General features: G+C 53.7%; 1 protein-coding gene across 2 annotated transcripts; it reads right to left on the bottom strand.

Annotated features, from left to right (window-relative positions):
• Window positions 1–57: 57 nt before the first annotated feature.
• On the bottom strand, window positions 58–27,982 carry NECTIN2 (nectin cell adhesion molecule 2). Of its 2 annotated transcripts, XM_061172609.1 has the most exons (9): window positions 27,677–27,982; window positions 16,061–16,456; window positions 12,651–12,947; window positions 11,268–11,385; window positions 10,483–10,631; window positions 3,925–4,078; window positions 1,971–2,034; window positions 1,738–1,824; window positions 58–1,076 (listed from the first exon to the last, which is right to left on the bottom strand). In XM_061172609.1, the coding sequence occupies exons 1-9, from the start codon at window positions 27,765–27,767 to the stop codon at window positions 813–815; spliced, it is 1,620 nt and encodes a 539-aa protein (XP_061028592.1). In that variant the 5' UTR covers window positions 27,768–27,982; the 3' UTR covers window positions 58–812. The 2 variants fall into 2 exon arrangements, with proteins under 2 accessions (XP_061028592.1, XP_061028593.1); XM_061172610.1 differs by lacking the exons at window positions 58–1,076; window positions 1,738–1,824; window positions 1,971–2,034; window positions 3,925–4,078 and adding an exon at window positions 6,126–6,807.

The following is a 27,982-nucleotide window of genomic DNA, read 5'->3' as shown; positions in this document are numbered from 1 at the left end:
CTGTATTACAAAACAATATCACATCCCCTACCCCTGACCCAGGTGATCTACTCCCCACCCCCCACCCAGGCAGGTGGGTCCAACCCCACTGGGCAGGAGTAAAAGGACTCAGTAGTCTTCAAAGTAACAGCAAATTCTCCGAAGGCTGGGGTCAGCAAGGCCCACTCTGCATGAAGCTCACCCCATGTAGCCCTGAGCTGGGGCATAATTCTCTGTACACAGGAATTGGGGTAGTGGGAGCTCAGGGAAGGGTCTGTACCCTGAGACTCCTGCCTGCAGGAGGGAGGAGATGGGGAAGTTCTGCTTTGGGCTGGGGAATCCCCTCCCTCCCACCACTGGGGGACAGGGTGGGGACTGGGCGAGTGGGGCTCTGCCACCTGGAGGGCTCAGGTCTGAGCAACAGGATGCCCCCAACACCCACCCAAGCAGAGCTGTTAGGAGTGACGGCCTGAGGTCCAATCAGAGGTCTGGGGTCTTCTTTGGGATTTGGGGGGAGTCTGGAGATGGTGGGACATGAGAGGTATAATCTAAGGTCACAGTCTGAGGACCCCTTGGGTAAGAGGTTGTGCAGAAACCTACCTTCTCCAGCCCCTCCTAAGATAAGATTATCAGTTTTCCATTGTCATGGCCCATTTCTCTGAGTCAGAGATCATGGATAAGACGTCACAGTGGAGCCACCAAGATAGAAGTCACAGATGAGATGCATGTGTGTTAACTGACAGTGGCCAAGCGAGAGATCAGGGGGCCCTAGATCCCTGGCAGAAAGTTGAGGGATCAAAAAATGAGAGGTGAGAGGCCAGGACCATGGCGGCTTACACATACATGGCCCGGGACATGACAAAGCCTTTGCCCTGGTAGGACTCAGAGGGGCTGGAGTAGGACAGGGAATCGTAGATGGGGTTGATCTTGTCCAGATAGTCTTCCTCCTCCTCATCGTCCTCTAGATCCAGGGAAACCCTCTCCAGAGCAGGCGGCCCTGGAGGCACCAGCATGGGGGACCCCAGGTTCGTGGCCCCCAGGAGCAGGGGCCCTGACCGTTCTTCCAAGGTGGGAAGCTCATGGTATCGAGGCATTTCCTGGGGATGGGGAGGGAATGAACCCAAGGTCACCTCTTGAACATGACACAGAATCCCACTCTGCTCCTTGACCCTCAAATCCTGACCACCATCTCCCCATGCCAACCAGACCTGACCTCACCCTATGTCACCCCTTGTCACCTGGGTTGATATTGAACTGGGACAATCATACAGCTGGTCCCTAACTCAAAGCCCAGAGCATGGACTCTACCCTGTTAATCCTGAGCCTCTCCTTTTCTTTTGATCACTGACCCCAAGTCTTTCCCCATGAGCCTTTGACTTCAATCTTGACCTAAGCTTAAGCTCTAAATAGCCCCTTGAAAACTGACTTGTCTCAAACTCAACATCCAACCTCTGATCTCCAGGAGGCCACTGAGGGGAGTGACTGTCTGTCTTGTCCCAGCTCCAGGTACAGTGTCTGGCAAATGGAGATACTCAACTGTCTTCTTTGATGGGGTGACTTTAAACTCTCACCCCATGTCCTTGGACTTTTACAACCATGACCTCCCCCACTGAATCCTAAATGTATCTCAGAGCTCTAAGGTCTGACCAGAGATACAGCTCTGAACTTGAGTTGTAACCTTTAGTCCTTGACCTCTTATGTAAGGAGGCCCTTAAACTCAGATCCCAAACCCACCCTTGTCCTCTCCCGAGCTCCTACCTGCTCGGCGCACGAGACACTAGCATCAAAGTAGGGGGTCTTGAGTGGGCTGTGCTCCGAGGCCCCCAGGGTGAAGAGCTGGGAGGGCTGCGATGCGACAGAGAGGGACAGGTCAGGACCACCCCCCCTCCCAGACAGCCTCTCCCCACCAGTCCCCCCTCCCAGCCCCGGCCTCAGTGGCAAAAGTGGTGTGGGGATGTGGGGGCAGCCTGGGCTCCAGGGGAAGTGCTCACCATCTCCGGCTCCTCCAGCTTTGCCTTTGGAGTCGGCGGCTTGTATGAGGGAGGCCCCTCTAGGCTGTGGGGTAGGAGGTAGGTCAGGTGAAGGCTAAGCCCTGAGAAGCCCTCTACCCCAGGGCCACTGCACAGTTCTTTTCTCTGTCTGATCTCTCTTTCCATCACCCACCTCCCCTTACCCAGCTGACTCCTACTCATCCCATGAATTTCTCTTCTTCCAGGAAGCCCTCCTGACTCTCCAGGAGGATCCGGAACTCCTGTTATATGATCATATCTACCTATACATCCCTCACAGGGCACTTACTGAGTTTGTATTTGCAATATTATTTCTGATCTCATTCAATGACTGTACCCCACTGTGAGCAATGTGAGGGAAAAAAAATGAGATCTGTGTTGTCAACATGGTGTTCCCAGAACACACTATAAGGAATATCAGGAAATATTTGTTAGAAGAGGGAATGAAAAAAATGAATGAAATGCTTTCCTGCCCCCCAAACTATGTTAAATTCCCTCATTCTACACACCCTCAGACCAGAGCATCCTATATATATAATAATGATGGAGGCTTACTATGCCTTCAATCCCCAGCTCAGATGTCCCTGCCTCCAGGAAGCCCTCCCTGATCTTTCAGGCTGAGTCAGGTGCCCCCTCTAACCTCTCCCAGCTCCCTCAGCTTCCCTAGCCCATCCCTGGCCATGCTGGACTGTCACTGTCTGGGAACAGGTCTGTCTCCTTGAGACTGTGAACCCTGGGAGGCCAGGGCCAGGGCCATCTCAGACACCACTGGGTCTCATGGGCTTAGAAGAGATCAACAGCAAGTTGTTGGTTTGCATTGACTAGGTGATTAAGACAGTGGTTCACAAACTTTCTTGTGCATCTTAGGGAGTTTGTTATAAATACAGATGTCAAGCCCTTCTTGTAAAAGTTCTGATTCAATAGGTTTGGTGTAAGCCCAGGAAGGTGCATTTTTAACAAGTGTTCCCTCTCACACACACTGGGTCATATTATTTCAGAACCATTTTGCCCCCAAAATGCTTTCTTGCTGGATGAATTTCAGCAAGTGATTTCAGCTCTCTGAACCTGTTTCCTCTTCGAGAAAATGGGTACCCTTAGCTCCATCTGAAAATTTAGGTTTCCATGATATGATATGTTTATGTGTGTGGACGTCTTTTATTTATTTTTTAAATTTATTTTATTTCTTTGGACATCTTTTAAGTGTTTGTCTCATCATGTGTTCCTAGCTTTCAGGGTCTTGCCCCAAGTGGGTACTTTCTGAATACCTATTGAACGAATGAATGAATGGATGGATATGAGGCTTCATTGAGATCACACTTGTAACATACATCTTGTCAAGCCTGGCACATAAGTGTTCTACACAGAGAAGTGGGGCTAGTTTCCCCCAATATCTAGGCTCCTCTTTTCTCATAGTAATAGAGATTTTGGCTGGGTACGTGGCCACCAGAATAAAGACTATGTTTCCCAGCTTCCTTTGCAGCTGAGGCAGCCATGTGACTAGGCCACTGGGAAATGGGAAATGAGAGGAAGTGATGGGTTCCCTTACAGGGCTGCCGACTGCCCTCTATTTCCATTTCCCTTTCGCACTGACAGGAATGGGGTCATTGAGGCCAGGATGGCCATGTCTGGTTGTCATGTACATAGACAACAATAAAAGAGGGGGGAGCCATCTTGGAATGTGAATGAAGGTCACACGCTAGGGAAGGTGGAGCAAAAAGATAGCAGGAGCCTGGGCTCTGATGACGTCACAGAGCAGAACTGTCATAGCCATGATTTCTAGGAGACAGAAATAAACTCTCCTCTCCACCCCATTTAAGTCATGGTCATTTTGGGTCACTCAGCCATTGCTGATGACTTTCTCCCAGCCTCCTCCCCAACTCTGTGTGCCCAGTTCTGGGACCCCTCCCTCATCCACTTCTTAGGGTCCATCACTCACTCCTCCTCCTCCTCTGCCCCCTGCAGCCTCTGCTCCTTCCGCTGCTGTCGGCAGATGAGGATGCCTGTGGCGGCCACAGCAGTCGCAATGATGGCAGCGATGATGCCCCCAATGATGCCACCTGTGGCCCCTGCGCCTGCTGTGTTGGGTGTCTCTGCAAGAAGAGGGACAGCGTGAGGGAGTCTCCAGGAGGAAGCTACAGTGCCTTATTCCCAGCCCCACCTCCCAAGTCACCACCCACCTGCCTACCTCTTTTCCCAAGGGCAGAGGACATTCTTTTTATTCACTTAATCCTTACCGATCATTTGTTGTGTGATAGAGTGGTGAACAAAACATACAAAAGTCCCAGTCACATTGGACTAATGTTTTGTTGGGCAGGGAGGACACCAGTAGAGAAATATACACAATAGCTAATATGCCAGGTGATAGTAAGTGATAGAGGATAATAGTGTATAGTAGGGTAAGTGATAAGTGACAGAGCAGGGGCCCTCAAGGGCAGTCAGAGAGAGCCTTACTGTGAGGTGACATTTGAGCAAAGACCTGAAGGAGCCGTAGGGGGTGAACCATGAGAATATGAGAGCACTCCAGGCAGAGCGAACAGCCAGCGCAAAGGTCCTGGGGAGGAAGCCTCAAGTTGTTTTTAAAGACAGCAAGGAGGCCATGTGGCCAGAGCAGAATGATGATGCGAGTGTGGGGCTAAGGGAAGAGAGGTGATGAGGAATGGAGTGGTAAGGCAAAAAATTGGGGGGCGGGGTGTGATTCTGGATTTGGGATCAGACCCCCTCATTCATTACATAGAATGCAGTCATCCTAGGCAGAGGATCATAGCTCCTCTAACCTAACAGGAAAAGGGGTGGAGAGAAGCCCATGACCCCCTGGGCCTCTCCTTTGTAACACTTCCCACTTCCTGAATCATTTTTGGAGCAATTACCTGTTTACTTGCCAATTTCCACACTGCACGCTCCAAGGGGTGGGGTCTGGCACACAGTTGGCGTTTTTCTAGACATGTAAGGAGGGGCCCAGCAGGGACACTCAGGGACCTACTGTCTGCCAGATCAGCCAATTTCCCGCCCCTGCCCTCCTGGCACTACCCTCCCATTGTGTGAGGAGGCGGGGGCGGGGGGGCCCTCGACAGGGTGGTACAGACAATAAACAACTAGGGGAAATAACATGTGTGCCAAAGCCCCATCCACAGGCTTCCCCCTTCCATCAACCCCACTACACAGATGCAGAGAGAAAGCTGCCGGTGGGAATGCTGCCTGGATCCCTGGACTATCCGATTTCCACAACTTCCTGTTACACAGCCTGGCATCCTCTGGAGGGCTTCAGAGCGTGGGGGAACATCAGAGTAACTGCTGCTCGGTCTACACACGCTCACCCTAAAATTGCTGCTATTCCCGTTGTTGACTGCACATCCGGGAGGGCAGGGCAAGCTCTGCCCGAGTCACCGCGGTGTCCCCACACCGTGAGTAGAAGGCAATGCAGGTGGAAGAAACGGGCTCACCAAGCCCCCCTCCATGCCTCCACTGCAGTCCCCAGCCCGGGTTTGGGAGATTTTCTAATGGTGGGGGGGGGTGAGAAGGATACAGAGCTGCAGCCCCTCCCTCTGAATCACTGAAAATCCCCTTGGGCACAGCCTGGGGACAAGGGAACACAAAGGAGGTACGAAAGGCCACGGCCGTGTCTTCCAGAGGTGGGACTTTCCTGGTTTCTCAGCAACCCCACCTGCCCCATCCCCTTAGGGCCCCGAGAATGAAGGGGCAGTCCTCCCTCCCAGTATCCTCAGCCAGCTCTGGGAGGTCGGGTCTGAGCTGCCCTCAGAGGATCAGATCACAGCACCTCCCCACCTTCAAGGGCCCACAAGTCCAGGATCCCAGCCCCGCTCTCCCCGGGAACTCGGTTCTCCCGCCAGTCTGGCCACTCCACCCAGGAAGGCAGCCTCTGTCCTGGAACTCCCGAGTCCAAGCACCAGCCTCTAAGTCCAGTTCCTAGTCCCACTGGCCTTAGGTGTTTCGGGCATCCAATGTGTCCTTCAAGGACCCAAGTGACCAGAGCCCACCCCCGCCGGCCCCCAACCCCAGCCTCACCAAGTCTAGCCTCCACCAGGCTCCCAGTCTCCAGGGCCCACCCCCCTGGGACCAGGCAGTCCCTGTCCCACCCCCCAAGGAGGGGGTCCGACGTATTACAAGACACCCCCAATGTTTTCCTCCAAGGTGTTTATTAACTCCTGAGTGTCATGGGGCCAGAGCAGGCTGGAGCCCAAATCGAGTCTCTGGGAGGGAGGGTGCTGTGGGTCCCCACTCCCGAGCTCCCCGGGGCGGGGGGCTCCCCTGCCCTATGCAGCCATGGAGACAGAAGTCCAGTGTGTGACATTCCACCTCCCTCCACATCCCAGGAAAGGAAGTGGGAGGTAGCTTTGAACTCCAGTGTCGTCAGGACAAACAAGTTCAACCAGTCTGGGACCCTTGGCTGTCTGCCTGTCTTGGGGTCACACATAAACTGCCCGCCGGGAGATGAGGGAGCCGTCCAGCTGGGACTCCATGTCGTCCTCGAGTGCCGGGGGCGGAGGCAACATGAGGCCTTTCTCTGCCTTGTCCTCCTCTTCCTCCTCGTCCTCCTCGTCTTTGCCCTCTGGCCGCAGGGGACCAGGGGCAGTTGGAGTCCAGAAGACGGGACCCCCATTCCCAAACACCTGAGTTTTCGGATCGTAGGACCCTCCTCCGCTGCCGTCTCCTCCTCCTCCTGGACTCTTCCTCCTTCTCCTCACCCTCAGCAGGATGAAGGCCAAGGACCCCCCAGCCAGAAGCAGCAGCACCAGCAGTATCCCCCCACCAGCCCCCCATACCACTGGACCCACGTCTCGGGGCGAGGCCCGGGGGGTGTCTGAGGAGAGAGAAGAAGGGGTGAGAGAGAAAGGGAGACACGAGGTCAAGAGGATACATCTGGGAGTGGGGAGGGGGGGACCTAGGACACAGCAGGGCAGTGACGGGAACTAGGGAGGTGACTCAACTTGGGCAGAAGAAGGCGGAGGGAAGGGAGAGCCCATTCCCTCTTCGCTACAGGCTGGGCGCTTTGTATGTGGAGGGGTTGCCAATGGGTGGCCCCCAGATGGATCTCCTTACACCTGCACAGCGTTTCCCCCAGATTAAACTTGCTAACAAAATAGAAAACCAACCAACCAACCAACAAAAAACCAAAATTAAACTTGCTAGCTAACATTTATAGCACTAGGCCACTTCACTACAAATTCCAGATTTCTTTTAGGGGGAAAAAAAAATCAGATCCCAGGGACTTCCCTGGCGGTCCAGTGGTTAAGACACCGCGCTTCCACTGTAGGGGGCATGGCTTCAATCCCTGGTGGGGGAACTAAGATCCTGCATGCCATAAGGCGCGGCCAAAAAATTAAAAAAAAAAAACAAAAACAGATCTGGCAACACTAAACTTTCATCTCCTCCACCTGGTGATGGGCTGTGGGTGAGTCAGTCTGGTGACTCCGAAGGGGACAGAGTTCCACACCTGGCCACCCCGGTCACTCGCCAGGACCCTGTAGGCATCTGAGTTTGAGACCCCCTCCCAGAAGCTCTGAGGTCAGCGTCACAGAATCTTGGGGCTGATCCAGCCAGGAAGAGGCAGCCTAGATTTGAGCATGAGACTGTCTGATTCCAAAGCTCTTTGCACTTGAGAGAAAGGGGATTGAGAAGGGCGAGGGGCCTCCTGGTAATTCCTCCCCCGGGAGTGGGAGCGGCTGGGAGCACGTGTCCCCATTGTGGCAAATGGGGCTCCTGAAGCCCACAGTCCCGGTTTCCTCTCCCAGCAGGGGCTGAGCTTGCGGGAGGGGAGGGGTCTGGGGGAGGATGGGGGGTGGGGTTGGGCGGAGAAGGAAGCCAGGGAGCACTAAGCGGGGAGGAGTGAGGATGAGGGAGGGGGCGTCCGGGCCCCACAACAGGGATAGACATGGATGCAACTGGCATCTTATCAGACCCCCCCCACTTCCCCCACCCCTGCATGCAGGGTGTGACTGGGAGAGACTGGGGCGGGGGGGGGGATGGGGAGGGTCCACTTACTCCTGACCCTCCCCTCCCTGCGCCTCTGCACACCAGAGGGGCTGGGACCCAAGCATCTGTTTCTGGATGTTTTCCAAAAACGGGGGGTCACGACCTAGCGGGCTGTCAGATCAGTCTGGTGACTCACAAGCAGCAGTAAAACAAAATAGAACAGAAAAAGTTTACCTCAAGTATGAAGGGTAAGTAGTATTTTGTGACACTTTTTAGGGGGAATATATTCCTATACCTGTACCCTGGAGATGGGAAAGATTTCTTTCAGTGAAGTCTGGAGACCAGTTTTCGCGCGTGTCGGAACGTGTGTCTGTGTTACTGGAGATGATAATTTGGAGATGGTGGGTGAACGTGTTCCTGTCTGTGGGTTAGAAATTCTCTGAAGCAATGTCTAGCCTGTGGCCTTGCCTGTGTTCTTATGTTTTTGCTGGCGTAAACCCCAAACCGAGCGTTGAGAGTGTGTGCGGGTCTGTGTGTGCATGGGGACGTGAGGTGTCTCTGAGACCCTCTGACGTGACCCTGCCAAGAGCTGTGAGTGAATCTCCTCTCTGGGCAAGGCCACCTGTTGGCACACTCACTGCCCATGATGATTTCTAGGGTGCTCAAAGGGTGTCCCCAAGTTTGTTGGCGTCCATCTGTAGGTGCATGTCTTTGCAATGAAGCTTTTGACTGTCTGCGGGTCTGTAGTTACCGCTGGGAGAGTCTCTGGGGGTGTGATTCTGTGTGCATTACCCGCAGCCCCCAACCGCCCAGGTTCCTGATGGGGCTCTGAGTATGTGTGTTTCACTTGGTGAATATCACCCAAGGCTGAACTCTGAACCCAGTGTATTCGCTTTGGGGTTTCCAGTGGTGGATATCCCTGCGGTTTCTGGGTGTTTCGGGGGGGTGTCCATGCTTTCGTGGCTCTGTCTTCCTCTGATGGCCCTCAAGTGTGATCCCGCCTGTGTTCTGCAGGCTCCACCCCACAGAGGTGCCTACTGACCCAGTGCGGGTGGGGAGACCAGTTTCTCCGGTGAGTATCTGGGATAGAGGTTCAGGGGGTGTATTTCCAGTTGGGCACCTCGCTGGGTGGGTGGAGCTGACCCTCCTCCGGCTGTTCCTTTGAGGGCAGGGACTGAGACTGGGTCACCATTGTATTCCCCACATTGAGGAGAATGCCTGGCCAAGAGGAAACCTCAGCAAATACTTGTCAGATGACGGTTTGTTGAAAGAGAATCTCCACAATGGGGTTCTTGGAGTTTCCGAGGGTGTGCACTTGAGAACGTCTTCGAGTTACCTTCTCAGCATCTGTGTGTGAGCGAGGATATTTCCGCGCGTGGAATTGTTGCTGCCCGCGGTTCTTCTTGCTTCTAGCATGTCTGCGTGATGGTGTCTGCTTCCAGGTGTGTGTGTTTGTGCACCTGAGCGTGTCAGGTGCGCTGAAGGCGGGCCAACAGTCTCTCTGGGTGTGTGGTCTGTGACACTGTTTCTGAGTAGCTACATCATATCTCCCCGGTGAGTGTCTGAATTCCTCAAGAGGGATCCGTTTTCATTTGGGTGTCTTTCCAGGTGTGTGTGTGTGTTATGATCATCTCAGTAAGGGGGCCTGCTTCCGTCTGTCTCCAGGTGTGGGTGTGTCTGTCTTCACACCGATGCCTATGAGTTTGTCTTTGGTTGTGTTTCTGAGGGGGCTCTCCTCCCACCCTCTGAGGCCCCCTGCCTCCCTCTAAGCCTCCCGGGCTACAGTTGTGATTGCGACCCCACTTCCATCAGCCCGAACCTGGGCTTTATTCTTGGCTTTATTTTTTTCCTCTCCAGCTACGTGTCTTGGGTCCTATCTGTGTTTTTGAGTTCCCATTGTGGAGACTCAGAGAACTTTTGACCCACAGACACATCAGCCACCATTTCCAAAATACCACCTCCAGGGAATTCCCTGGCAGTCCAGTGGTTAGGACTCCACACTTTCATTGCCATGGGTTCGATCCCTGGTCGGGGAACTAAGATCCCGCAAGCCGAGTGGTAGGCCATAAAAAACCAAAAAACAAAGCAAAGCAAAACAAACCCAAAATACCACCTCTAGAAACACAAACATCCCAACACACTCAAACTGGTTTCTGGCTCATACTGACCAGCCCTCACTGTAAGAAGTCCATTGTTTCAAAGTGTTTGTCTAGCTGCCCTCACGTGACTGTTTGTTGTGCAATTCTGTGGGCGTGTCCCACTGGCTGGAGGCCAGGCCAATGTCCCTGGATCTCTCCCTGAAGACCCTTCCCAGGCCTCTGCTTTCTAGGAAGACCCCAGCACAGGTCTCAACGTCCTACCTCCTCTGTCAGCACCTACCCTGTCACCCCAATCAGATCCCACCTGGGGGCAAGCCACACCGGCCCCCTCCCATCATTGAGGCGGGTCTGAATTCTCCCCAGGTCGGCGGCGCAGCCTCCTCCAGTGCAGCCCCAGAACCCAGAAGGGAGGAACACTTGGGGAGCAGACCCAGTCGTACACACCATCCCCAAGACCCGCTTACCTCGAACTAGGACCACCTGCTCGGCGTGGCCCGTGCCCACGGCGTTGGTGACGGTGCAGATGAAGGTGGTGTTGAAGAGCCGGTCCACCGAGTGGACGATCAGCTTGGGGCCCTGGGCTACTGCTGAGGCTGGGAAGACGCCTGAAGTCCTGGGGTGTTTGGGGGGTCACATGAGAAGGACAGCATGGTCCATGGGGAGTACAGGTCTGACAGCACTCAGGAGCCAGGCTCTACGGACCTGAAACTTACTCCTTAACACCCCAAACTGCGAGCTCCCTCCTTCTGGAGGACTCACGGTTTCGGGCCGCTGGTGCTCCTCTCACGACACAGTAGTCGGGCCCCTGCCCCTCCTCCCTCAGCCCCAGGATCCAGGCCCCCGGCCCCTCCTCCCTCAGACCCAGGATCCAGACACCTGGCCCCTCCCCCCTCAGACCCAGGATCCAGACACCCGGCCCTTCCCCCTTCAGACCCAGGATCCAGACCCCCGGCCCCTCCCACCTCAGACCCAGGATCCAGACCCCCGGCCCCTCCTCCCTCAGCCCCAGGATCCAGACACCCGGCCCTTCCCCCCTCAGACCCAGGATCCAGACCCCCGGCCCCTCCCCCCTCAGACCCAGGATCCAGGCCCCCAGCCCCTCCCACCTCAGACCCAGGATCCAGGCCCCCGCCCCTCCCCCCTCAGACCCAGGATCCAGGTCCCCGGCCCCTCCCCCCTCAGACCCAGGATCCAGGTCCCCGGCCCCTCCTCCCTCAGACCCAGGAGTCTGGGTCCAAACAGGACTCACGTGCTCCAGTCGTAGCCTGTGGGCTCTGGTTTGCTGCGGACGTCACAGTTCAGGGAGGCCTCACTACGGCCGACATACCAGTTGTCATCATAGCCGGATATGGAGACCTCAGGGGGGTCTGGAGGAAATGGGGGGACTGGCTCAGTGACAGGGAGAATCCCAAAAGGGGTGATAGGTGAGCAGATAGATAAGAATCCTAAAAAAATGGGCTGGCAGGAGGCGGACCCATGGCAAATGCGTGGGGCAAATCAATCCGGGCTGTACAGACACTGTCCAGGGACGCGGCTGAGGGTCATTCTGCGGAAGTTACTGTTCGTTGCGGCAGCGCCCGAGGGAGCCACTCGAGATAATGTGTGTCATTTCTGACATGCCCAGAGTAGATAAGGGAGTTAGTTTAACTGAAGGCATTGTCTGGGGAACTAGTATAGAAAATGCTGAGTTGGGGTATGGGGTATGATCGGACAGTGGCTGGAAAAGCTGCTAAAGTAACTGTTTGGCAGGTGGGAAGAGTGCCAGCGGGAGCCTCTCTGGGTAATATTAGGCAGTGTTGGTGTAAGCAGTTTGGGGAAGAGCTAGCACAGAACATATCAGAAGGGGTTGATACTGACAGCGTACAGCGGGGAATTCCTTGGCGGTCCAGTGGTTAGGACTCGGCTCTTTCACTGCCGTGGCCCCGGGTTTAATCCACAGAGTGGCCAAAAAACAACAACAACAACAAAACACATATTATGTTGATAGGGTCCAGAGGGGCCAATGTGATTACACTGGGGGGCAGAAGTAGGTGTAGAGGCCCCAGGAGAGTCAGTATAGACAGTGTCCAGGGAGCCAATTTAGACAGTGTGAATGGGGGTGTGTATGTAGACAATATTGGGTTGGGTAGTGTAGACAGAGTAGTGGATATAGACAGTGAGGGAGCAGTGTCAACTGGGGTCCACGAGAGCCAGAAAAGATTGCTGGGTGCAGTTGTGTGCTGGTAAACTGGCTCTCTGAAAAGGGAGGGGAAAAAAAAATAGAATAGCCCTGATTTGAGGTGTTTGCCAATTTCCTTGGTGTAAATACTCCATATGGCTGATTGAAGCTACCGGTAAGACTTCACTGGATGTGGAATTGGGAAGAAATGTATAATACCGACCCTTGCAAACCCATTCTGATTTACCATTGATTGTGGCAGCAAGGTGAGAGCCTAGGGAAGCCAGTATAGACAATGAGGGGGCAGTGTGCAGATGTTGTCCCGGGGAGCCAGTGTAGACAATGGGCAGGAAGGCAGTGCAGAATTTGACCCAGAATGCCAATGTAGACAACACTCAGGGATAGTGTATACGGTGCCCTAGAGAAGCCGGTGTAGACAGTATTGGGGGTGTGGTCACATCCTGATGCACTCACAGCGCACAGAGAGGGTCACAGGCAGCAGAACTGGCTCCTCAAAGCTCTCGTGCTCCACTTTGCAGGTGACCTTGACACCATCTGCTTGGCCCAAGGGTACCAAGGTGAAGCGGCTGGTGACGGTGACTGTACCAGGCAGGGGTCCTGACTCCTGGCTCTCTCTGGCCTCCCCAACCAAGGGTGAGAGCCAGGAGACTCGGGCAGGTGGCCGGCCACCCGTGGAGACACAGCGGGCCATGGGTACAGGATCCAGACTGAGTGTGACTTCTTGTGTTTCGGCATGGTTCTGGGGCTGGGCTGGGGAAAGGAACAGAGGGCAGTGTGGGTCACTCCACACCTAGAGTCATTCAACAAACACCTCAGCAGTGGAGCTGAGCAGTTAAGCCCCAACTGCCTGGGTTCAATTCTCAGCTTTGCTGCTTTGCTGCTTTGCAGCTGCATGGCTTTGGGCAAGTCATTTCCCAACTCTGTACCTCAGTTTCCTCTTTTGTAAAGTGGGGATAATCATAGTACCCACCACATAGGATTGTTGTACAGATTAAAAAAATTGATATGTAAAGCACTTTGGACGGTACTTGACACTCACTGTGCTATCTAAATATTAGCCATTATATTTTCTGTTCTGCTCTGCTAGAAAAACAGACAATGTCCACAAGTCTGGAAGAGGCCGAGATTTTAAAAGAAAAGCCAAAGCAGAATAATGAGGTTCAAAGGTCCAGCTGAAAAGCCCTCCAACTTCTTTCCCTTTAATCACCATTAGATTGTGGTGCCAGAAGTGGGATAAAGGCAATGGAGCTTCCCAAAGCTGGAAATTTTTTGCCCTTTTCACTCATCCTCCTGGAAAACATGGAAAAATATTAGGCAGGGTAAACCTCCACGAGGAATAATAATGACAACCCACAGTTACTAATGTGTGCCCATAACCAGACACCTGAGTTCTCACACCTGAGTTCTCCACCAGGTGGAGAGATCCAGGAGGCGTCTCTAGCTGCCTCCTGGATCTCTCCACCTGGATATCTCCTGAGCTTCTCAATGTGGCACTGCCTTCCTCTCCTTTCCTATCCTTCCTGCATTCTCTCCTGACCACCAAAGTCTCTGACGGGCCTCCCCACATCCTCCCTGATCATCCTCCCATCAGTCCTATGACAGCTCCAGGCACACCCACCCCATCCCCACTCCCACCCACTGCAGGGTCTTAGCGACTTGCACTGCCTGGAGTGCTCTGGCATCCCTTCTCCTTGTCTTACCTTCCTCCTCCTCCAGATCCCAGCCTCACTTCCTCAAGGAAACTTCCCTGACATCTGACTCCCCAAGAAAGCGGAGGCTTCACTGTTCTGTTCTGCACTTTTGTGGGCACCTGGTGCACGGTAGGTGCTCTCTACGCATCTCTTGAATAGAACAAATGATTGCAGAAGAGAGACCTTTGTGAAGGATGAGTGGGGAGAACAGCTGTGCTTTATGCAAAACAACTGTGGTTTTGGGGCTCCTTGGGAAGGGAAGTGTGTTCTGAGGGACAGTACAGGGTACACTTCCCCAACTCTCTGGGGCTGAGAGTGGGGAAGATAAAGTGTCCAGAGTGACGTGGCTTCTGTGGAGTTGCCGGGGGAAGATGGGATCCCAGGGGATTGCCAAGATTTAGCAAGAAATAGCATCTTCAAAAAGACGCCTTCCCTAAGTCTTCCCCATTTCGCCAAGTGGTTGTGTGGGTCACCTTCCTGATGGACCAGAAGGCTGAGAGTTCTTGATCCTCCTCCTCCCTTAATTCACAGACAAGCACCTTCTATCTCTTAAAAGTGTGATTATTTCACTTTATTCCACTTCTCTCTTTATTCCACTCCCCTCCCCTCCTGCTTCTTCCTCCTTCCAAGCCAGTGCCTCCTCTCACCTGGTCTCCTTGCTTCCCTCTACCTTTGTCTACCCCTCTGATGGGCCCACACACAGCAGCCAGTCATCTTTTTTAAGCAATTTCAAGAGCCTGGTCAGGGTCTCTTATGGTTTGAAACCCTCTGATGGCTCCAAATAATATTTCAGATAAAGGGGATTCCCTGGTGGTCCAGTGGTTAGGACTCCAAGCTTTCACTGCCGAAGGTATGGGTTCAATCCCTGGTCGGGGAACTAAGATCCTGGAAGCTGAGCGGCGTAGCAAAAAAAAAAAAAAAAAATTCAGATGAAGTCGAGCCACCTGGCCTCTGTCTATGAGGCCCATGCAATCGTCATGACCCTGTCGGTTTTCTTGCTTTGTTGAGGGTCACTCAAGCCCTTGCCACCAGCCCCACCAGCCTCCTTTCTAGAACATGCCAAGCTGGCTCTCATGTCCCAGCGTATGCATAGGCTGTTCCCTCTGCTTGGGCATTCATTCCTCTGCCCGTGGACGTGTCCCCGAGGGTGGCTCCTGCTTACACTTTGGGACTCGACGAAGAGGATTTTGCTGACCATTCTATCTAAATGAGTCCACTGGGGCCCTCACTCTGAGTATTGCAACATCCTGGTGTTTCCTTTGTTTGCCAAATTGATTATTCTCTGGCTTTACCTCTAAAATATTTCCAGAATCCAATCTCTTCCCATCACCCCCACTGCCTCCATCTTGGTCTAGTTGCCATCACCTCCCACCTGGACTTATGCCGTCACCTCCTTTGTGGTCTCCCAGCCTCCACCCTCACCCACCACATAGCCAGAAGGAGCCTGTGAAAACCCAAGCCAGATCACATCCCTCTTCTGTTCAGAACTTCCTGTAGCTCTTGTTCTCTCAAGGCGAAAGCCAAAATCTTCACGTGGTCCATGAGGCTGTGATCTGTGCTCCCCCATCACCTCCTCGACCTCGCCTCCTTCTACTTTCCTCCATTCATGCATCTCCAGCCACACTGACTTCCTTGCTCTTCCTCAGACATTCCAGGTGTGCCCTGCCTCAGGGTCTTTGCACTTGCTATTCCCACTGCCTGAAACTCTCTTCCCTAGACCTGCAGGGCTCCCTCACCTCCTAGTTTGGGTTAGCACCAGACCACCCTCGCTTACAATTGTAACCTGCTCCCCTCCAACTTCTGAAGCACCTATAACCACCTGACTCACTCTTATTTTCCTTATTTATGTTACCTACTCCTTTGTTTGGAGTCTAAGCTCCAGGAGGGCAGGGAGTGCTGTCTTCCTCACTGCTTTATCCCTAGAGCCTAGCATAGTGCCTGGCACAGAGTAGGTACTCAATTTGCTGAATGCTTGTTGCCGGCTGTCTCTCCAACTTGCAGAACAGCGTGTGGCAAACAGTAGGTGCTTAATGAATAGCTGCCCGTTGGCTGAAGATCACGGACAAGGTCGATATCACAGCTAAAGAGGAGAAACAGGCCGGTGAGGGGCTCTCGCGCATTGCACCCCCCACCCTCCCACTTCGTTGCAGCCCTGCCCCCACCCCTGCTCACCTATGACTCTGAGCCAGGTCACTCCCCGACTGGTGCCCCGGGGGAAGGTGGCAAACTCGCAGGTGTAGTTGCCCTCGTCCTCCACCGTCAGCCCCCGGAGGGCCAGCGTGGCGTCCCGCACCTCCAGCTCTGTGCCTTGCCCGGCCCCGGTGCTCTGCCCGGCATTGACGAAGGACAGCCGCTCCTTGCCAGGCTTCGGGCTGGGGAAGCTGGGACCATACAGGGGGTGGAAGATGGCCACGTTCTGATTACCCTCAGGCGCGTCCAGGCGCAGCCACGTCACCTGTGACACTCGGATTTCAGGCGCTGGGGGCAGCAGGTGGCACGGCAACTCTACGGTGGCCCCCAGGTGGCCCCACACCTCGGCTGCGGCCCGAACTCGCACATCCTGGGCTCCTGCGGAGAGAGGAGAGGGAGAGGTCGGGTCAGTGAAGGACCCAGACACCTCCGGGCCAGGCCGGGCCATCACTGAGAGGCAGCCCCCCCTGAAATGCAGACCCGCAATGCAATGCAGGAATCTTTATGAAATCCCAATTCCCAAAAGGCCAGCCAGAAAGACAGTTTGAGGAAAACTAGGGACATTTGTGTCCAGGCTAGATGACATATGATTATGGAATTACCATTCATGATCTTAGGTGTGATGATTAAATTGTGGTTATGCAGTATTCCTTTAAAATTAAAAACATTTTTAAAAAATTTTATTTTATTTTATGCCATGCCGCATAGCTTGCGGGATCTTATTTCCCCCACCAGGGATTGAACCCAGGCCATGGCAGTGAAAGCCTGGAGTCCTAACCACTGGACCGCCAGGGAATTCCCTATTTTATTTTTATTTTATTGAAGTATAGTTGATTTACAATGTGTTAGTTTCAGGTGTACAGCACAGTGATTCAGTTTATATATATATCTCAATACATATATGTGTATTGTATATTCTTTTTCAGATTCTTTTCCTTTATAGGTTTTACAAAATATTGAGTATAGTTCCCTGTGCTATACAATAGGTCTTTCCTGGTTTTCTATTTTATGTAGTATTCCTTTTTCTTAGAAGATAAATGGCGGGGCTTCCCTGGTGGCACAGTGGTTAAGAATCCGCCTGCCAATGCAGGCGACATGGGTTCGAGCCCTGGTCTGGGAAGATCCCACGTGCCGCGGAGCAACTAAGCCTGTGAGCCACAACTACTGAGCCTGCGTTCTAGAGCCCGTGTGCCACAACTACTGAGCCCGCGTGCCACAACTACTGAAACCCGCGTGCCTAGAGCCCATGCTCCACAACAAGAGAAGCCACCGCAATGAGAAGGCCACGCACCACAACGAAGAGTATCCCCCACTTGACTCAACGAAAGCCTGCGTGCAGCAATGAAGACCCAATGCAGCCAAAAATAATAAATAAATTTATTTAAAAAAAAAAAAAAGAAGATAAATGGCGGATGGGACTTCCCTGGCGGTCTAGTGGTTAGGACTCTGCGATCTCACTGCCGAGGGCCTGGGTTCAGTCCCTAGTCGGGGAACTAAGATCCCACAAGCTGCGCGGAGAAGAAGGAGGAGAAGGAGAAGGAGAAGAAGAAGAGGAAGAAGAAGGAGATGATAAGGGGTGGAAATGTCATATCTGCGATGTACTCTCAAATGGTTCATCAAAAACAACAACAACAAAAACGATAAAGTGACGAAGCAAACGTGGCAAAATGTGACCCTTTGTCAAGTCTAGGGGCAGAGGATGAGGGAGGCTGCTGGGCCATTCTTCCAGCTTACACGTGTATGTTTGAAATTTTTCATTATCAAATGTTTGGAGGGAAAAAAGAATCCTCCAAAAATAACAAAAACCTAAATCTATCCCAAAAGAAATTGTAAAAAAATTCAAAGTGTGAGGATAGTTTTCATTTTTTTTCCTACACAGTAATAATACTTTCTCTCACCTTTCTATAAAACCTACAGCCCTCTGTGCCTTTTTTTTTAAAAATTTTTATTTATTTTTTGGCTGCATTGGGTCTTCACTGCTGTGCGCGGGCTTCTCATTGCTGTGGCTTCTCTTGTTGCAGAGCACGGGCTCTAGGCGCGCAGGCTTCAGTAGTTGCAGCACGCGGGCTCAGTAGTTGCTGTGCCTATTTTTTTTAAAATAGCCTTGCTGAAATATAATTCCCACTCACCCATTAAAAATGTACAATTCAGGGACTTCCCTGGTGGTCCAGTGGGTAAGACTCCGTGCTCCTAATGCAGGGGGCCTGGGTTTGATCCCTGGTCAGGGAACTAGATCCCGCATGCATGCCGCAACTAAGAGTTCGCATGCTGCAACTAAGAAGTCCGCATGCCGCAGCTAAGACCTGGCGCAACCAAAATAAGTAAGTATGTAAATAAATAAATGTCTATATCTTCTGTATATTTTTTAAAAAGTTAGACTAATAAATAAATAAAGTACGATTCAATGGCTTTTCATATATTCACAAGAGTTGTGCAACCATCGCCATAATCCACTTTAGGACATTTTTATAATCCCCCGAAGAAATCCCTGTACCCATTAAACAGTCACTCCCATTTCCCCTCCTCCCACCCCCTAGCAATCACTAGCCTATTTTCTGTCTCTATAGATTCTCCTCTTCTGGACATTTCGCATAAATCAAATCATACAACATGTGGCTTTTTGTGTCTGGTTTCTTTCACTTGGCATAATGTCTTCAAGGTGTACCCACGCTGTAACATGGGTCAGTGCCTTGTTCCTTTTTATGGCTCAGTAATATTCCATTGTATGGATTGACCACATTGTGTTTATCCGTTCATCAGTTGATGGACATTTGAGTTTTTTCACCTTTTGGCAATTATGAATAAAGCTGCTGTGAGCATTTGCGTACCAGTTTTTGTCTGAACGTATGGCTTTTATTTCTCAGCTTATCTTTTGTTTTCTGATTGTTAATAAAAACTGGAATAAAGGGGACTTCCCTGGTAGTCCAGAGGTTAAGACTCTGTGCCTCCACTGCAGGGGGTACGGGTTCGATTCCTGGTCAGGGAACTAAGATCCCGCATGCCGCGCGGTGTGACCAAAATAAATAAATAAATAAATAAATTTTAAAAATCGGGGGCTTCCTTCGTGGCGCAGTGGTTGGGAATCCGCCTGCCAATGCAGGAGACACGGGTTCGAGCCCTGGTCCGGGAAGATCCCACGTGCCGCGGAGCAACTAAGCCCGTGAGCCACAACTGCTGAGCCTGCGCTCTGGAGCCCGCGAGCCACAACTACTGAAGCCCGTGCACCTGGAGCCCGTGCTCCGCAACAAGACAAGCCGACGCAATGAGAAGCCTGCGCACCACACGAAGAGTAGCCCCCGCTCACCGCAACTAGAGAAAGCCCGGCGCAGCAACGAAGACCCAACGCAGCCAAAAATAAATAAAATTTTAAAATAATAATAAAAAAATTAAAAAAATAAAAACCAGAATAAAGATGAATGTTTCTCTGCTGTGTAAGGCAGTACAGCATGGTGACTGAGTGCCTGGGTTTGAATCCTGGCTCGGTAACTTACTGGCTGTGTGACGTTGGGCAAGTCATTTAACCTCTCTGTGCCTCAGTTTCCTCGGCTGTAAAAGGGGGGTAATAATGGTGTCCATCTCCTAGGGATTGCCGTTTAAGGATTAAAGGAGGTTTGTAGAGTACTTGGCACACAGGGCCCCCGGAAACACAAGATCAGTGCTTGGTAAATAAACATAGCCAGGTAAGTGTAATTACAAGTAGCCCTCGACACCCAGCCTCAAGGCAAGGCCCATGCCCAGCTGTCTCCGACCGAGATGTGAGGGAAGGAGCATGTGCCGCCGCTGGCCTCACACAGGAATCCAGGGAAAATTAACAGGGGACCCTAGTGAGAGGGTCCCCAGCAGAAGGCAGCCCCTTGGGCAGGACCCGTCCCAGGCACTTCTCAAAACAAGTCACCAGTGAAGGCCATTGTGGTACGCAGACATCATCTCGTGGAAGCCCCACATATATCTTGCAACTCAAACCCAAGGGTGCCACCTTGGAAGATGGGCTCCTCCTCTGCGGCGGGACCGAATTGCAGAGTGTCATGTGTGGGCCCCCGGAGCAGCCGGCTGGGGGCTTCCTGCTGACTCTGTCCCTTTCCAGGTGGGGACCTTGTTTCGAGCCTAATTTCCTCCATCTGTGAAATGGGGATGTTTAAGCAGCCCTGCGGGGTCCCTTGTGACAATTCCATTAAAATGATTTTCTCCTGTAAGCTCCTCACAGGGCCGGCAGGGCAGGGGAGTCAAGCAGAGGCAGCCAGCCATCCGCTGCAGGCCAAATCCAGCTCTCCCACATAGTTACTTTTGGCCCACATAACATCGTTCCAGAAGCGAACAAGCAGCACAGAAGGGTCTGGAGATTAAAGGTCGAATCCAGACAAAAATCAGGATATGAGGCTCTGGGGGCAACAGTTAGGTGGAGCTGAGGAAGGGCCGCCCCCTTCCCTCAAGGTGCCAGGAACCATTACCCACATGGCCCCCAAAGGCACTGAGTATGGGACAAGGGTCCCCAAAGGCTATGCCCCTTTCTAGCTGGGTGAGGAGGGAAGGGCACTCCGTCAGGGAAAAACCCAGGCCAGTGTGAGCTGCAGAAGCAAAGTAGGGCAGGGCCAAGGGCTTAAGTTTTCTTCTTGAGGTAAGTGGGAGCCATTGAGGGTTCTTCACTTGGAGAAGGACTTGGCTAAAGCGAAGATTTAGAACTTCAAGGGCATGAATGGTAGGAACCTTCCCGCCAGTTATTCTTTCCCAGACTATGCCAACCAGTGGGCAAAAAACAGTGACTCAACCCGCAGGCCCTGGGTGCTAGAGGGTCAGCCCCTGAGGACAGGGATTTGCCTGTCTTGTTTCCTACTGTATCCCCCGAGCCTACACCAGGGCCTGGTTATAGTAGGTGCTCAATCAATACTGTTAAAAAAAAAAAAACCTGTTGAATAAATATCAAGCTCTGTTCTGGGGGCAGGTACCACAGATGTGTCGGGACAAATCACGTGCTTGTCCTCTAGGAGCTGACATTCAGGAGGCGAGACAGATATTGTACAGATAGTGATCACCAAGCACTTCATTGGAAAGACTGAAGGGGTGGGGCTGGACCTAGAGCAGGGGCCTGACCCAGCCGAGGGGAGGGGCAGGAGAGCTTCCTGGAGGAGGAGACCCTTTCCAAGGGAAGCCAAGCTACAGCCCACAGAGCCCCACATCCCTCTTTGGGTCGCTGGGTCCCTTCTGGGACTCAGATTTCCTGTCCTAAGGAAGTCATTGTGGCTGCAAGATACCTCTCCTCTTCTGGGGAGTTCTCTGGCAGTCCAGTGGTTAGGACTCGGCGCTTTTACTGCTGTGATCTGGGTTCAATCCTCTCTTCTGAGGGAGGCTGCCCTCCTGCATCTAGAGTGGCCCTGGCTGCTTCAGAGGATTAAAAAAAACCCCCACTTTTAGGAATTCCCTGGCGGTCCAGTGGCTAGGACTCTGTGCTTTCACTGCGGAGGGCGCAGGTTCAGTCCCTGGTTGGCAAGCCACGTGGCGCAGCCAAAAATAAATAAATAAATAAAAATTAAATTTAAAAAACCCACTTTTAGCTTCTTGTGGGGCAAAGTTCTCAGCAAGTTCTTTCATCACCAATACTCTGTCCCCGATGGCCACACAGCCCTCCTCTCTCCAACTAGCTGGCCCTCATTCCCTCACCCTGCACCTCACTTTCTCCCCATCTCACACAGCAGATTTTCATGACCTTCTTGGCTCTCTGGGAGCAGGAATTCTTTGCCTGGTTTTGCTCACCCTCAGCATCTGCAACAGAGACCGGCTCCTAGTAGATGCTCAATATTTGCAGAATGAATGAGGTTCTAAAATCCCATGGCTTGGACTTCCCTGGTGGTCCAGTGGGTAAGACTCAGCGCCAATGCAGGGGGCTGGGGTTCGATCCCTGGTTGGGGAACTAGATCCTGCATGCATGCCCCAAGACTAAGATCCTGCATGCTGCAACAAAGACCCAGCGCAGCCAAAAAAAAAAAAAAAAAAAAAAAAATCCCATGGCTCTACAATCCCCATTCTAAGTGTCTCATTCTGAATGAATGAATAGGATGGTTCAGCCCTTGTGGGGTTAATGGCCCCCATTTATTAGGTATTTCCACCTCAGTAAAAGGTTCAGGATGGAAGCTTTGGAGTCATCCCTGACTCCTCTCTTTCTCTCACCACCGCCCCCCTCCACGCCACCCATGCAATCCATCAGGAAATCCTGTCAACTCCATCTTCAAAATATATCTTCAAAGCGGACCAGGTCTGATCCCTGCATTGCCTGTATCCTGGTCTAAGCCAGTGGCATCTCTCCCCTGGGTCATCCCCCCAGGGAGGGTTGCCGTTGCCCCTGAAGTCTGTTCCCACACGCAGCCAGAGAAGCTACAGCAGATCAGGTCCCTGCTGTGGCTCTCTCCTCACTCAGAAAAAAGCTCAAGTCTTTACAGCGGCCCACAAGGCCCTGCGTGACCTGTGCCCATCCTCTTTCTGACCTCATCTCTCACCCTCTCCCCTTGGCTCACCCTGCTCCAGCCACACCATCCTCCTCACTGTTCCTCAGACATGCCAGGCAAGTCCCACCTCCGGGCCTTTGCACTTGCTATTCTCTCATCCTGGAACACTTCCCCTTCCCTCCCTCCCTTCGGATCTTTGCTCTGGGGCGTTCCCTGACCACCTTAATGATGAGAACAGAAACTCCATTGACCCTGCTTCGATTTCCTCATAGCAGCTGATGTCTCTTCCCCACTAGAACATCAGTGCCGGGGGCAGGGATCTTCGTCTGTCTTGGTCACTGCTGTATCCCCAGAGCCTAGAACAGTGCCTGGCACACTGTAAGAGCTCGATAAAGGTGAAGACGGGGAATCAGCAGTGCACTAGATCATACAGGCTGAGGCTGAGTTAGAGTTTGGGCTTTTTCTTGGGGGCACTGGGGAGCCACAGAGAGCTATAGGAAGGGGAGGGACAGGGTTAGGTTTGTGCTTTAGAAAAATCCCTCAGAATGGAGTGGGTCGGGCTTCAGGGGTCAGGGTCGTGGGGATGGAGGATGAACCAGATTGGAAGCACATTCAGAAGTTGGAACGGTTGGGACACGGAGGCTGACTGGCTGTGGGGGTGAGGGGGACGGGGTTAGTGTGGGCTAATGCCCAGATGTTTTGCGTTTCAGGCAGAGGCAGAAGAAATGATGCCAGGAGGAAGGCTGGCCTGGAGTTCGGACCCTAGTGTCCAGCACGCTGCTGGGCAGGTGATTGTGCCTTGACCTTGGCCAGGACGTGACCAGCACCACAGCGAGGGAGAGTGTGGCCATGGGAACACTGCCCTCCCTCAGCTTCCCTTGGCCAGCCAGGCTGGTGACAGCTTCATGAGGTGTCAGCTGGGTCCCCAGACACGCTTCCTCTGCCTGGGCCCTGGGATGCAGGCTTCCTGTGGTGGCAGTCGGGGCTGCCCAGGGCATTGTGTGAGCCCAGGGGAAACATCTGGGGGGGGGGTGCAGAGACTTATAGCCTGAGACCCTGAGATCTGGGGAAGGGTAATCAAGGCAGAGAGGAAGGGGCTGGGGGCCCGGACTCCTGGGTCCCTGCCTGGCTGGCTCCTCCAGGCTTGGCTCACGCCCTCCAGACCAATAACGCATCATGACCTGCCCTCTCACCACGGGGTGCAGCAGACTCCAGCAGGCCCTTGAAGGCCAGCGTGCTTGGAGCGCTGGCCTCAGCTGCTGCCTCAGCTACCTTGTCAATTAATTAACTGCATTAATCACAGTGCCCACCCTCACAGCCGACATCCAGGAGCCGGTCTGAGGAGGGGGTGAGCAGCTGCGGTAGCCAGGATATGGGACTGTCTGCCTGGGCCCGCATGTCGGCACCTCCCTCCCCCAGCCCACCTCTCTGATCGTGGTCATCACTCAGCTCGGGGGACCCCTTCCCTCCCTGGTCTGAGATTTCCCTGCCTTTCTGCAGGGGCTTGACCCCCCTGAAGGTTTCCCCTGTGGGGTCTGATACTTCTGGGGGTGAATCTCTTCCTGGTCAAGCCCCTCAGACAGAACCCCACTCCCACCGATCTGCCCAGTGTAGAGTTTACACCAAAACATTTCTGTCTCTGAGACTCTGGCCTCCTCCTCCTGCAGGTCCTGTCCCTTTGATCTCTTGTGTCTCTGTCTCTGATTCTTAGGGTTCCGAGTCTGCCCCCCCTGTGTCTCCCAGGAGTCCCTGGTCTCTGCTCTCTGTGTCTGTCTGTCTGTCTTTCTCTCTAACTGCTTTATTGGGATACAATTCCCATACCATACGATTCCCCCATTTAAAGTGACCAGCTTGGGACTTCCCTGGTGGCGCAGTGGTTAAGAATCCGCCTGCCAATGCTGGGGACACGGGTTCGAGCCCTGGTCCGGGAAGATCCCACGTGCCGCGGAGCAACTAAACCCGGGCACCACAACTACTGAGGCTGCGCTCTAGAGCTTGCAAGCCACAACTACTGAGCCCGAGTGCCACAACTACCGAAGCCCGCATGCCTAGAGCCCGTGCTCTGCAACAAGAGAAGCCACCGCAATGAGAAGCCTGTGCACCTCAACAAAGAGTAGCCCCTGCTCACCACAACTAGAGAAAGCCCGCATGCAGCAACGAAGACCCAACGCAGCCAAAAATGAATAAATAAATAAATAAAAATAAAGTGTCCAGCTCAATGGCTTTTAGTAAATTCATAGATTTGTGCCTCCATTACCACAATCAATTTCAGATCATTTTCACCAGGCCAAAAAAATCCTAGCTGTTCTCATATTCTTTTTCTTCTGTATCTCCAACATCTGAGGTCTGGGTCTTTCTGGGTCTGGGTCTCCTAGTCTCTGGAATCTGGCTCCCTGCACCGATTCCTGGGGTCCCTAATCTCTCCAGGTTTCTGGTCTCCATCTCTCAGGGCCGCCATTTCTCGGTGTCTCTGACCCTCAGCTCTCTCTGCCTCCTGGGTCTCCCCATCTCTGCATGTCTCTCCACACCTCTGACATACTTTCTCTTTGCTGGGCCATCTTACTGGGTCCCCTCTTCTCCTCCCCCTCCTGCTCCATTTCTCAGCATCAACGGGACATTAAAAATGTAACAGCATCCCTGGCAGAAGCGGGGGAGCTGGCCAGAGTGCCCAACTCCCTGTCCCTCCCGTGTCCACCACTCCCCGTGGCCCCCACACACTGCTGGCCTTGAGGCTCGCCTGTGCCCCGACCTCCCTGGGTCATGGCATCGCCGTCACTGACTGGCTGGGGTCTTTTGGGCCCCCTGCCTGTCACCAAACCTCTGTCTCTCTCTTTATGCTGTTCCTGCCTTTATCCAGATGTCCTTCCAGCTCCTTCCCCCCCGCTCCCCCTCCCACACTGCCCCATCCCTGTGGCTGTATTTCATTCCCCCATCTCTCGGTTCCATTCCTGTATGTGTCTCTGACCCCATCCCTAAATTTGTTTCTGATGCCCTGCCTCTATTGGCTTCTGTCCCCATCCCTGTATCTCCAGCCTCTCCTTGTATCCCTCTCTCCCCTCTCCTCCCCCTAGGATGTGAGCAGACCCACCCTTACTTCTCCCCTGTCCAGTCCCCCTTCCCTAACAAGAAGAGACAGCAGGCCGGCAGGCCCCTCTCCTCCCATCCCCCTCTGCTATACCGTGGGGCTGCCTGGCTGACATGGATGAGCAGTGAAAGCTGGGAGGACTGGGGAGGGGAGCCACAGCAGGAAGCCCAGGTGGTGCACCCTCATTCCGTGGAGGCCAAGGAGGGGTAAGGCGGAGGAGCCAGGGACAGGGAAACAGAGATGGATGGAAAGGAGAGAGAGAGGGCAAGAAAGGAGGAGAGAAAGAGCTTGGAGAGAGATTAGAGAGCCAGAGGAGCAGAGGGAGAGGGTGAGAAATGCAGAGAGGAAGCGGGGAGAGAAAGTGAGGGAAGGAGGGGAGGGAGAGAGAGAAAGAGAGGGAGGGAGAAAGGGAGGGAGGGTGGGAAGGAGAGATGCAGAGAGGAGAGCAGAGAGCAAAGGCACAAGGATGGAGGGTCAGGAAAGGGGAAGACCTCCTCCTCAGGTGCTAAGAGCTTCCCCCCGGGGACCAGTGGGACCTCTAAATCCCTCCAATGGCCCCGCAGGGAAGGAATTATCTCAGTTTTCCAAAGGAGGAAATGGAGGCTCAGAGGCACTTCCTGGAGCCCACCAGGTGGGGCAGAGCCAAGAAAGGCTCTGAAGTCTGCAGACTGGCTGTGGACCCTGGGAAAGTGGCTTGCCCTTTCTAAGCCTCTGTTTCCTCATCTGCAAAATGGGAACAGGAACTGGACCTGTCTCCCAGGGTGATCAAGAGCCTTCCATGAGATCATGCATCAAGTCAATGTCTGGCACAAGGTCGGGTGGATTCTGAGCATTCTCACAGAGGTGGCAGGTTCTGACTTTATCTCCCTATCTCTGACACAGAGGGAGAGGCAGGCGATGGAAGAGTCAGTACACAGTTCTGGGTCAAAGCTGGGAGACAATTCAGACACATGCTGGGAAAAAAAGACCAGGGGTCCCGCAAGCTCCCTCCGTAGTTTCTGGCAAACCTTTGGGAAACTCCAGTATCCTGAGTTTCTAGCTGAGAATAAACAGCCGGGTCACCTGCAAAGGGGCGGGGCCAGAGCCTCCTTCACCTGTTTCCTCCCATCTCCTCCCTCTCCCGGGGCTGCACCCCTCCCCTAGGGGAGGTGGGGGGAACGGGAGGTGGGGAGTGGGCCGAGCAGAGGGAGAGACAGCGGATTAGGGCGGCGTCTCTTCGCGTCCACCTCCCGCTGCGGCTCCTAGGACAAAGGCGCGACTAGAGGAAAGATAAGGTCCCGAAACCGGGAGTCCGGGACTGGGAGCCAGGAGAGCGCCCGCCCCCGCCTTGCCCTGGCTCGGCGAAAGTGAAACCCGGAAAACTTCCCCAGGGATGCCCCGCCGACGGCTCGCAAGGAAAGGGAAGTGTCCCAGCCGGCGGGACTCGGCCTCCTTAGTCTACCTGGGACACAGCCGACCGAGCCTCCAGCTTCCAGACAGGGCCTCCGGCCCTTAATAATATCTATAACCCAAGAGTCAGGGTTTCTGCCCACATTTATGTCTGACTCTCAGGAGACATTCCAATGCCCACAATTAAATCTGGAGCCCAGGAGACAGGGCCTTTTGCCCTCCCCTCCCCCCAATTCTGTCTGGGACCCAGGAGACAGAGCCCCCTGCTCACAATCTGGAACCCACAAGTTTGAGCCCTTCCTGCCCCCAATTCTACCAGGACCCCGGTAGACAGAGCCCTTAGCCTTCATTCTTCCTGGGACCCAAGAGATAGAGCCCCTAATTTTTCTGGGGCCCGGGAGTCAGAGCCTTTAGCCCTCTCGGGCTCGGGGTTGGAGCTCGCAGGCCCTTCCCCAGGTCGCCCGAATTATCACTCTTGGCCCTCTAAGGGACCCAAAGTCCGAGCTCCCCGCCCCTCTCGAGGACCTCGGCATCTGGCTCCCTGCCCTCAATTCTCCCCGGGCCTCAGACTCCCAACTCTGGGAGAAGGAAAGGGGGGTGGTCTCGCCTCATCATCGCGACCCTCCTGCTGGGGGTAGGGAAGGGGATGGGTTCGCGCGCGGCGGGGAGGCGCCTGCGGTCTCTCACCGGTTTCCCGGAGCAGTAGCAGCAGCAATGGCAGTAGCGGCAGCTTCGGCGGCGACAATTTCGACGGCGGGAGGGCTGCGTCCCGGGCCATGGGGGGCCCGGGAGGGACTGGGCCCGGGTGGGGGCCTGCGGGCCACTCTGCGTGCGCCAATCGGCTGGGCAGACGCGCAGGTGCCTGAGTGGCTTCGGCTCCCGGCTGGTTCCCGCCGCGCTCTGCTCTCCCGGCTCTGCTCTCGCGGTCCGGTTCTCCCGGCTCAGCGCCCCCCGGCCCCCAGCTTCTTTCTGGCTTCGGACTCGCTGACGTCA

This window comes from Eubalaena glacialis, chromosome 18 (assembly GCF_028564815.1).
Source record: "Eubalaena glacialis isolate mEubGla1 chromosome 18, mEubGla1.1.hap2.+ XY, whole genome shotgun sequence".
In the NCBI taxonomy this organism is placed as follows: Eukaryota; Metazoa; Chordata; class Mammalia; order Artiodactyla; family Balaenidae; genus Eubalaena; species Eubalaena glacialis.
This window is presented reverse-complemented; position numbering and strand designations above follow the sequence as displayed.

Excerpts from the sequence above, each read along its gene's own strand:
- NECTIN2 (XM_061172609.1), bottom strand. The coding sequence starts at position 27,767 with ATGGCCCGGGACGCAGCCCTCCCGCCGTCGAAATTGTCGCCGCCGAAG. Across the intron at positions 4,079-10,482 it reads GCAGGTGGTCCTAGTTCGAG|AGACACCCAACACAGCAGGC; the intron begins GTAAGCGGGTCT and ends CTCTTCTTGCAG. Across the intron at positions 2,035-3,924 it reads GGGGCAGAGGAGGAGGAGGA|CCTAGAGGGGCCTCCCTCAT; the intron begins GTGAGTGATGGA and ends CCTACCCCACAG.